Here is a 12,459-nt window from a genome sequence, read left to right as displayed (position 1 = left end):
TGACACAATCGTACAGCTGTATTGTATATTGAATAAATAATAATATCAGCCAGAATAGCTTTAATTTTCTATCCGTTAGCTAAACTAAAATTATTTTAAAAAACTACCTGTTTCCCAAAACATCGTACCTACACGTAGATTTTAATAAAAAATAAATATATTTAACACAAAACTTTATGCCTATTTTAGGTGAATTTTCAATAATACCCTTCTCATAGAAACACTATGAAAACCTCATTAAGTAATTATATCCAGAAACCCACACCAAGAACTAAAAATCACACAAACCGGCAATTAAATTAAAAATGCACACAAGACGCAAAAGCCATTAACTGCCGATGCGAACCAATCGCAACGCTGGCTGAGCAAAGTTTCGCAGAGAGAGCTTTAAAATCATATCGCGAAAGCTCTGAAGCGCTTAAATTCACTGAAACGCTTAATTAAGCGAGTACGTATCCTCGATTTGTGGGAAGTGAACTCGTCAGCGAGTTGCCAAGAATTCGAGTGAGCTTTTGACTTCTCGACACGTGAAATGTAATGTACTGTGCGTCCAGTAAGGGTTTTGCAATTTATTTATTTATTTATTTGATACTTTATTGCACAAATATGAAATATAAGTGTACAAAAGGTGGACTTAATGCTAAAAGCATTTTCTACCAGCCAACCTACAGGAGGTATAGAAAAACTAGTAGAAAGGTGCAACAAAAAAAAAGTAGTTACTAAATTGAAAAAGCAAAAACAAAATAAAGTCACTTGATAATTAACTTAATAGATATACATAAAATTATTTACGTTAACTTAAAAAGGTTGCTTTTTTTCTGTCATTCTTACGTCTATAGTACAGATTTGATAGTTTGAAGATAACTATAAGTTTTCGTTTTCTCGCATACAAAGTGGCGCCTCTAGCGGAAACTATCATGAAACTTTTGACGGATAATTGGCGTAAGTGGCAGGAGAAAACGTAAACTTTTTTAGATTTCGTAACTTGCAAAACGCGTAGGTAGATACTGTAAATTTAGTATAGTGTTAGGCGTTTTTGTCTGGCAGAAAATTATTTTAGAATTAAGTCGATGTTTTGTAGGTACTTTTAGGTATTTTATTTATGTATGCAATAAAGTATTAAATAAATAAATAATCACTAAAGTCTTCACTTGTACCAACTTCGTGCTAGACGCATGTAAGAATGAATTGCTTACGTTGAATTTTCACATTTGATACGAAACCTAAGTGACACTGCAGAATAAGCTGAAATAAAAGATTATCTTGTGTAAGATAACAGTGATATTAAGAAAGAAAGAAAGAAACATTTTTTGACACACTGAGACAGACAAATGAATACAGAAAAAGAAACAACAACAAAATAAAGACAATAACACATATTTTATATAGAATATTTATGGTAAAAGCTGAGTCCACATTTGTGTAATTTCCCCGTTTCAGACCCCTTAGCATGAATTTTCATCGTGAACGTGAAGTAGAGTTCATCGAGTAATTTTGTATGAAAATATGAACAGCGCCCCTGGCGGTCGGTAGCAGATCTCAAATTTCCCTACATAATTCATCGAGTAATTTCGCGTCACGTTCACGATGAAAATTTATGCTAAATTTTCATCGTGTAAACTCAATTGCATACATTATTTTACTGTGACGACTTTATCGTATAGATAATTAGATAGATGAGATCTGACCCCTAAATGAATTTTCATCGTGAACGTGACGTGAAATTACTCGATGAATTTTGTAGGGAAATTTGAGTTCTGCTACCGACCGCCAGGGGCGCTGTTCATATTTTAATACAAAATTACTCGATGAATTATACTTCACGTTCACGATGAAAATTCATGCTAAGGGGTCAGATCTCATCTATCTACTTAGACATTGATACGATAAAGTCGTCACAGTAAAATAATGTATGCAATTGAGTACAAATACATTATTATCTTAACTACGAGCAAACTTCCGGGCTATGAAAAAACTTTTTAGTAATAAAAATATACTTAACTTACTATTTATTTTCATGATTCATTAAATAATAATGCCAGAGTACATGTGTGAATTTATGTATTTTCTATTTTCTTTCATCGTCGTCTACACGTCTATAGTAATCTATACCTCAGAATAATAACGGTATCTATAATCAACATCTACATCGATGACATAGCCAACAAAAACTAGGCTATAAGTTAACCTACCCTATCTACCTACCCGCCGATAGCTTTGTGAGGTTTTGAACAAAAGGCAAGCTTCAAGCATCCGCTTCACAACAAAGGTACTCAACTCTGAGTGTGCTCAGAACCGTCCGCGGATATACAGGGTGCACTTTTGACAGTGATCCACCCGAAGTTAGTTGCTCTAGCTTGACGGATTGCGAAGTAAGAAGTTCCTCCAGGTGCTTAAAATGCAGAATACATAAGCTAATATAAAATTATTTATCGAACACTTTGTGATTTAAAAAAAACTAAACAGTGAAGCAACCAAAGTAAGTCAGTTTCATTGTTACGACGAGCCCGCCCCTCACACATTCACACTCAAAGTAAGTCAGTTTGCCGCCGCGCGCCAATCACGTAGCACCTTCGCACCCACACACTCTCATGTCGCCGCCATTGCTGTGCGTCATTTTTTAGTTAACGAGATTTTTTTTTCTTCTTCCATGATTAAACAATAATTTTCCTGACATTGTTTACCTTTGGCACGAGCACTGATAAAATCCATCCCAGTAAACTGCGTAGAACGTAACCTCAACGTTACGTTAAACGTAATGAAGGTTGAATTTATTACGCATTGGTCCGCCATTACGGCGACTACCATTTCCGTTTAAAAAGCGACTACCTACCATGGGTAGGCTACCCGTCTAAAATGATCTACAGGGTGTTGCAAAATTGGTATACTAAGCCGAAACCAGCATGTGCAGTATGTTATATCTTAGCCCGAAACTGAAATCAGAATTTCAAAATTCGCGAAAAAAAATCTTAATTTTTCATAGAAACTTAGTTGGTCACGTGACATTTTACTATGGAGAATGAATATTTTTTTTCACGAATTTTGAAATTCTGATTTCAGTTTCGGGCTTAGATATACCATGCTGCACATGCTGGTTTCGGCTTAGTATACCCTTTTTGCAACACCCTGTATAGGTCTTTTGAAACACCCTGTATAATGCAGGGTGTTGCAAAAGACGTAGACTAAGCCGAAAGGGCAGATGACTCAGCTTAATTTACCCAACATTATTTTAATCATACTTAATTATATTATTTTGTCGGTACTTGATTATCGTGTGATACTGTAAATAAATAAATACAATTATATTTATCTTCAGACCACGTCCAATTAAAAAACCTATGTGTTTGTAAAAATATGGAAAGCTCAAGCTTTTACTGAAGTACGAAAAAATATTGAAAAGTCAAACACAAAAAAGACTTACAACTGCTAAACTATAATGAAACTCTGTTAAAACCCTTAAATTAACCGTTTTTCAAACCACTGTAAACAAAGAGATACCAACTACCCACTCAAAAGTTACTTTGACATTTATAAAGTATTTTAACATTTATACAGCTTTGCAGTTGAGCCTACAGATGGAAATTAACAAATTTTTCCTTTTGTTTCAGATACCAGCGCTCTCAAAACCGAAGCAGAGGCCATTTAAATACTAAAACCAGTAAATAAATCACCGATCGGCGGCCATTAGCATTACAAAATAGAACATCCCGAAAACAATGGCGTCCAAATCCGAATGTTTAAATTTAGAACGCTCCAAAACCGGAGGGAAGTCACACTTCCGCTTTTAACATGTGAATTCGGAATTCAAAAATAGTTCGGTCACAATTTTAAGGGTGCGTTCGAGATATGCTCGTTATGTGATTATGTCGCGTTCACGATAATCGATACCGGGTTTTTTCGCAGTGTAAAATGTGCAGTGATAAAAATAGATTCGTGTGCGCTAGTAATGTGTTTAAAAAGCCGTTGTTTTTGTTGCTGCGGACTAAAATGTTAGTGGTTTTAGTGCTAGTTTCTCTGTGCGGCTGCTCGAGTGGACATCAGGAGCAGAAGTTTGCGATGGAACCTCAAGATCAGGTGGGTTTTACTTTTAAAGTTCAGCTTTGTTGTTGGATGGGCGGTTTCAAAAGAAAACCGCTATAAGTTTAGACATAAAATCGAACGGAGTAGCTAAGTAAAAGTATCTGGTATCTGCCAATACTTAGTTGGATCAAGTATCGGGGTAATATAGAAAGGTATAGACGACCGAATGGCGTAGTGGTTAGTGACCCTGACTACTGAGCCGATGGTCCCGGGTTCGATTCCCGGCTGGGGCAGATATTTGTTTAAACACAGATATTTGTTGTCAGGTCTTGGATGTGTCCGTAAAATGGCAATAGGCCCGCCCCCTATTACATTGGGACTAACATAACACTCTGGCGAAAAGTGGGTGCAGCAATGCACCTCTGCCTACCCCGCAAGGGAGTACATTAGTACAAGGCTTGAGTGCGTGTTTTTTTTTTAGAAAGGTATTTAATAAATGTACGTACCTATTCCATGATAATACCTAAATGAAGTCCTATTTGTAATAACACAAATCAAGTAGGTACCTACCTACGACAGGATTAGGTAGATGATAGATAGCACCTACATAGCTATTTAGTTTAGTTTAACAATGTATTTACATTATATAGTATTATGTTGCACAAATTTCAATGGTAGGTAGGTATAGTTAGTCGAGGTTAGAGGCTGATCCAGGGGGTCATTCTGCATATATTAAGTACATATTATACATACAGGTGAGTCTTTCATAGGTGCATATCCGGAATTATGTTACAGAGCTCTTCATTCTGAACAACTTTTGTTATAATGACCTTGGGATATAACAAAAAAAAAGATGCTTCCCCATACAAAAATTGGTTGTTTACGTGACACTGTGAATGGGGAGTAGATATTTTTTTTCGGGAATATCTCAAAGTCATCATAACAAAAGTTGTTCAGAATGAAAAGCTCTGTGACATACTTCTGGATGTGAACCTATGGAACTCACCCTGTATCCTGTATTATGATTACGACTGTATAATTATAGTCACCGCCGGTGGGTCGCGAGATAGGTCGCGACCCGTATCGCCGTTTTCATTTTGACTGAATAAAAAATCAACTTAATCGACTCACTCATGATTTTATTAATGTTGGGTAAAACCCTGCATAAAATCACAGTCCATTATTTTATACCTGAAAGTCTATAGTTGGTCCCCTCTTCTCGTGATATTAAAGTATGTCTTTTTATAGACAAACAAAATCCCGCACAACCCCAGCTTTTAACTACTATCCAACAATAAACATCGTCCCCACACCCTAAATAAGGGCCGCAATACACGGCAGGGATCCAGATCCGATTAAAATAGTTCAAGAAAACAGATGGGTGGATTTCAACAAGTCCTAAAAAATCTTCATTTCCGTGGACTTTTTTAATTTAAGGTTTTTTATATTAGAAAAACGCTTTTATTAAAGTTTTTGTTAATGTTAGTGTTCTTACTAAATGGGTAGCAGATAAGTTTAAAACTTAACGAGATACGGGTGATTAAAAATTTCGTGCCACGGCGATGAAACATGCGTTCACGGCAATGAAACAAGCGTCCACGGCAATGAAACAAAGGCCCACGGCAATGAAACAAACTTCCACGGCAATGAAAGAACTGTATACAATGTAAATAAAAGAATCAATCCACTGCAATTTTTTAAAAAGACTGTGAGGGAAACGCAAACTTAGACAGGTATGTATCGCAGAAATATTTGGATAGATATTGGAACGAAAGAAAGAACGACAGTATGTATAAAAAATAAGAATATAGTATGGAATTCTCTAAGTAGCATTGTGGGGTCCGTATTGCGACGTATAAAACAAAATGTTTCATTTCACACTAATAACGTTCACAAACCTTGATCATAAACCTTACCTATAACATCTATATTTTCATAAGATATAATATCAAATTTGTATACTGTTAATTTTATGTAAAATTCACAAAATATACTATAATATGACATAATCTGTGCAGAATAACACAACACCGGCTAAACACCTAGCACCAAAATATAAAGATAGGTGCGGTTAGGTGCACATGTTGGTCAGCTAAGCGTCCCCCTACATAGCGCCAATAATAATAACGCAGTTAAAACTCCTTGCACGAAAACCTAAACATAGAGCGTCTGTAATGAACATGTATATGTAGCCCCGCTTCGCTTTTGATGAACATGTGCACTTAACCGCTCCTCCTCGCTTTTCTCGTCATCGCACCTATCTTTAGGTTGTGGTGCTAGAAGTTTTGATGGTGTTGTGTAATTTAACACAGATTATGTGATATGATAGAATATTTTATCAACTTTATGCTAAATCATAGTTACTTAATCATACCTATATTTTAATTGGTATAGTAATATGAAATGTACATGTTATCATCATCAGCCTATAATCATCCAATGCTGGACATAGGCCTCTCCCAAGGAGCGCCACAACACTCGGTCCTCGGTCTTCCGAATCCAGCCACTACCGGCTACCTGCCTAAGCTTGCATATTTTGACAGCTATGTTGGTAACCTTGGTCCTCTGACGTATAACCTCTTTTCTGATAGGTACCATCTATTAGAGAAACCCCAAGCATAGCTCTCTTCATAGCACGCTGACTGACTTTAAATCGGTGGACCAGTCCCACCATCATTGTCCACGTCTCTGCACCATATTTCATAACTGGCAGGGCGCAATGGTTGAAGACTGTTGGATGCGCCTTTCAGCCTCCTTGTCGAAGTTGCTTCTGCCATAGAATAACAGATACCTACAAGTGCTAGTCTCGTTATTCTATGCTTCTGCCTAGCCGAATAGTCTGCCTCCGGTAGTCATATTATTGCACAACTTCGATAGTTGTTTCACGAACGATCACCGGCTTCGGTTTTATGTGAACATTCTACATGACTTTTATCTTGCCAAAGTTCATACGGAGGCCTACACGTTACAAAGAGCATTAAGGCCACTTAGCATCCAGCTGAGTTCCTGCAGAGATGTATGTTCTATTATATTCTATTCTACTATCTGTGGGAGGTGTAAGTACCTGCACCTGGCTCTCTCGAATGGGACCTTTGTGCAATGTGAATATTCTATTCCAAGGTCTAAGCTGCCTCTCTAAGCTTGGACCATTTCCCACCACGCTGGTCCACAGGGGTTTGGTGGGTTCACATATTATCTAGATGTGCTAAATCAATAGGTAGATATGCAGGATTCAACACGATGTTTTCCTTCACCGTAAGAGCGATGGTATACATTGTATTTAAATTCCAAGGAACACATTGGTACCTACATGTCAGCGCCGGAATTCGCACCCGCATCACTGGCGTGGGAAGCGGGCGCTTACCCGACTGAGCTACCACCGATCTTATTTATACATAACGTTCATTATAATTTATGTTGTGATTGTTATTATTAATGTAATATTATATATTTCGTTTTTATACATCGCGATACGCACCCGTTTTAACGCACTGCAAAAATAGGTAATTTGACTAGTCTTGTAGGTAATATGTCAGTGATCGGTATTACCTGTATTACAGGTAAAAGATGGTAAAGATATGTTACTTTGCCTAATCATCCATACCACGGCGATGAAAACATAAGTCACGGAAATGAATAACCTGGCCACGGAAATGAATAACCTAACCACGGCAATGAATACAAATTATTTTACAAGACATGGCAATGAAATTTTTTTCATTGCCGTGGCTTTTTTTTCATTTTCATAGCAAATATTGGCCACGGAAGCCACGGAAATGAAAGCATGGCGATGAAAACCAAGGCATTAAATATAAATAACTAAAAAAGTATTAACTATTCGAAGAAATAAACACTTTATAAGGTAAATATTTTCAAAATGCTTTCTTTTGAATGCTTACTCTAGAAGACAAACTTAATTTTAGAGAAGTTATATCTATCCACGGCAATGAAAGAAAAAATGTCCAGTCCCCAAAATTTTTACTGATTTTCCCTATAGCGCAAAAACGCGGGCACCGATATACCTCCTTCCACGTCGAGCAGTTAGGCGACACTTGTAAGAAACGATTAGCGCACTGAGGGGGGCACCCAAGTTCATAGGTAAAACAATATCCTTGATCATGTTTAGGACACGGCGATGAACAGAAGTTCTGGGACACATGAATTTTCACTTACCGTTCGTTATATTCTTTATATATTTCAATAAATGTATTCCGTGACAATACTTTATCTATTAATGTATCAAATGAAACTAAGTTTAACTATCAATACTCAATATTTTTTCATCAATGAAGATTAATACAAAACGTGCTGACGTGGGGACAGACACGGCAATGAAAGATTTGGAGGTTTAATATTTTTTTTTAAATATCAATTAATCCTTTTAATACAATATTTAGTGCTACACATAGATAACTATTTCACGTAACCGGAAAAAAATATTAGAAAATTATAACTTGGTTTTTTAGTACCGATTTCATTGATGCCACGCAATTTTTGGCTGCGGGAAATTCACCCTTTGGGCCTTACATCAAAACTTAGACTAATGCACTGTCAGTTGGACGTTAGTGCCTTATAAATGTGTTTAGGTACATGATGATTTAAACACCTATCAAACAAGGTTATATTTTTGATAGTAACACAGTTTATATCGTTACTTTTAGACAAACTTTCTAAATATTGTAGTGTATATACAATTATAAACGTTTTTCTTTCTTTCTTTCTTGAAATAAGAAATTTAAAAAATGATCCCTTGTAACTAATTGAATCGTATACATATTTACTATCTTAAATCACTTCGACAACAGTAACTGCTGTTTGGTGTTCCGATTAGAAAAACACTCAGGTCGATCGTATTTTTTTCTGACCTGAAAATCAAATCGGATCCCTAGACATGTACGGTCAGCTCCATAAGTAGCTATACACTTTTGTACCTTGTCAAACTACCTACATAACCAACTGTTAATGTTTGGATGGACAGTCTGTGAGTTTAACAAGGCACAAATGTATACAGCTACTTATGCAGCTGACTGTACGCACGTGTATGGGGGCCCTAAAGCACAGTCCTATCCTAACATTCTCCATCTCTATATTTAGATGATATTCAGTCGGGGACATTGCATTTCTGCTTCGAAACGACACCATGTTTATATTTAGATTCAAAGTTGGTTTAGTAATACTGGAATACGTCAGTATACGCTTTTTTTTCTCGAGTGAAGACTACGAACAGGCAAACGCAGCGTGGGATGCCCTCCTGCTCGCTGGACTGACGACCTTAGGCGGGTAGCCGGTAGTGGTTGGATGAGGAAGGCCGAGGACCGAGTGTTGTGGCGCTCCTTGGGAGAGGCCTATGTCCAGCAGTGGATGATTATTGGCTGATGATGAGTCTTTTTTTAAACAAACAAGTACTTACTGAATGTGTCAGTCGCACATTTCCGATATTGATTTACGTCGATTAAGGGGACCAACAGGAACGCTCGTTCTTAAAAAAATAGACTCGGTACCTATACTAGCTTGACGCCTTCTGCAACAATGATGCACATTCAACAGAGCATCAGGATATTACCAACTAAAAACGGTAATAATATGTAATAATAATAATAAATTTGTGAGTGGAACTTTTTCATTGCCCGTGAGTGTAATATGAACGCAGCGTAGATTTTTTTCACGAATTACCAAAAGTCATTGAAAAAAAGTTGTTCAGAATGACTCTATGCGACACCTCTTTCCAGCTTACTTCCTTTTAACACCCTGTATAATACATGGGTACACGATGTTTATTTGTCTAGTAAGATCTAAAACCCCGAGTAGAGAGGAGTAAAATTAACTGATAGAATTGCATAAGCCCGCGCTTCCCTTAAGCCGCGGGCACGCTCGGTTCAAACGGGGTGGGGCCAGGAAATTGGCGATACTTTTAATAATAATAATATGTGGGGACATCTCACACACGGTCATCCCACCCCAAACTATGCAGAGCCTGTAGGTAATATGGGTATCGGAGAGCTTCTTTATCTAGGTACACATATACATAGATGGATACCTACATTATTATACATAAATTTATACATATTACACATCCAATACCAGAGACCGAATAATGTGTGTCTAAACAAATATTATCTGCCCGGCTGGGAATCAAACCCGGGACCTTCGGCATAGCAGTAAGGGACACTGCACACTACACCAATGGCCAGTGGTCACAGGAGCCTTTAAAAGAAAGAAATATATATAGATAGACTATTATTTATTAGAACACACGCAAGAAAAATACTGTTACAAAGCGTATATAAACACAGAGGTATAAAAATGGCGGTCTTAACACTAAAATCGATTTTTTAAGACTACCATTACCACTCTAGAAACACCTAGTATATCCATCAATATACTTTCCAATCTCCAAAATTGTAACTCTCCGCTCACCTCGTGGCCCCAACCGCACCCCCGTAAGACCCGCATTTGGCTACGTTGCAAATTACATTCTTAGAAAATCTGAAACGTACACTTAAATGCACCGAATTATTCATACTGAGGAATGAATTGAGTAATAAAACGTAATCTCTCGTCTTCCAAACGGTTGGGATTCATTTATTTTGCGCTTATAATCCGCACGCTCTGTTAGGGATGGCGAGCAGACAATCATTTAGGACTGAAAAATAGGGTGGTGCTGATGACAGACGAAAAAGAAGAGTGAGTATATTTATTTATAATATATATTATTAATTGTGTAAATATATATTTATTATAGATAATATGTATATATGATTCTAAAATATGTACCTACTTTATGTGTAAATATTAGAAAATAGGTTTTGTTAGGTACTTTTGTATACAACAATAAATTTAGTTATTAAGAGTTTAGCCACTTGTGTCCTTACCTCCAGGGTTGACTGGAAGAGATCGCGTTGAGGCGATAAGTCCGCCCTTGTATACTAGTCTAGTTTAATTCTCTCCATTTTTTTACTGTTATACCTATGTATATTGTATACAATAAAGTGTTTAAATAAATAAATAAATTACTAGGTGTTCCCGTGGGTTCGCTTCGCCTTAAAAAGTTTTCCCCTGGGAATTCCGGAATAAAAAGTAGCCTATGTTCTTTCTCAGGATCTAGACCATATGTATATCAAATTTTATTGAAATCCGTTCAGTAGTTTTGGCGTGAAAGAGTAACAGACAGACAGACAGACACACTTTAGAATTTATAATATTAGTTAGGATGTTTAACGTGACTGTGTATCTGTCTGTGGTAGCTAAGCTACCGAACGGCTGAACCAATCTTCGATTTCTTTTTTTTTGTCATAGTTAGTATTTTGGCTTAGCCGTTCAAAAGTTATGCCCCTCCCGTTTATCCCTTTTGTTAACATTTCGAAACATATCAATCTACAATGCATTATATTTATATAGGTATGTAGGTATATAATTTGTATATATAATAATATATTATGTATAAGTAAGTATATCTCTGTGTCTCGATTTAAGTAGATAAACTTCTCTCCTCTCAGCTTATCGCACTACCAACCACTTTCTCGACATCACCAAAGGTTAACTGGTAGAGAATGCTACTAGCATTAAGTTCGCCTTTGTACACTATTTTTTTATGTGCAATAAAGAATTTATAATAATAATTATTATAATATAATTCTCCTCTTACCACTTACCACGGTAAATGGGCGTTTTTAATAATATTTAACGATATTAGCCGTGTGGCTAATGGACCATTTATTGTTCGTATAAATCGCGTTGCGAAAAGTATTTCCCACGAATTTTTGTGGATAATTTTCAAGTTTTATTGCAGTTAATGGAGATGAATGATGTAGTGGTTAGTGACCCTGACTGCTGTGCCGAAGGTCCAGGGTTCGATCCCCGGCTGAGTTAGATATTTGTTTAAATAAACACTTAGGTTTTGTTTATTAAAAGTATATTTTATCTTACCAAATTTAGTAAGCGGTGGCGGGTACTACACCAACAAGACCAAGGTTAAGAACCTTATGAAGAAGACCTACTCTTTTAACTTAAAAGTTTATTTATTTATTTATTTATTTATTTCCCACTTATAACTATCATTACAGGCTTAACCTAATGCAATAGAAAAGCATACTTAACCAATTAACTTACATACCTATTTAGACTTTGACATATTATCACTGCTTACATAACATACCGTGTACAATGCTGTTCTTGTGAATTCACTGAGAGAACAGGAAAACAGGTCAATGTGTTCCGCTATAATGTTGAGCGTGTGCAGAGCGCGCGTGAGGGGCGCCCGGCCCAGCAGGTGGGTGCGCGCGGCCGGCGCCGCCAGCAGCCGCGGCCGCCGCCGTCGCTCCACGTACCTGTCCGGTACATTCATACCTATCCTGCTTAACACTTCAGAATTACTCAATTTGCCATTCATAATTTTAAAAATGTAACAAAGTAACGTTACTTCCCTTCTAACTCTCAATT

General features: G+C 36.9%; 1 protein-coding gene across 1 annotated transcript in view; it reads left to right on the top strand.

Moving 5' to 3' along the window:
• Window positions 1-12,459, top strand: part of LOC105385572 (irregular chiasm C-roughest protein) — a 285,368-nt gene that overhangs the window by 42,007 nt on the left and 230,902 nt on the right. Inside the window, exon 2 of the mRNA XM_048632241.1 lies at window positions 3,609-4,074. Within this exon, the coding sequence (XP_048488198.1) occupies window positions 3,910-4,074 (165 nt within the window). The 5' untranslated portion in view covers window positions 3,609-3,909. The remainder of the gene's footprint in view (window positions 1-3,608; window positions 4,075-12,459) is intronic.

The sequence above is a fragment of the Plutella xylostella genome, chromosome 31 (genome assembly GCF_932276165.1).
Source record: "Plutella xylostella chromosome 31, ilPluXylo3.1, whole genome shotgun sequence".
In the NCBI taxonomy this organism is placed as follows: Eukaryota; Metazoa; Arthropoda; class Insecta; order Lepidoptera; family Plutellidae; genus Plutella; species Plutella xylostella.
This window is presented reverse-complemented; position numbering and strand designations above follow the sequence as displayed.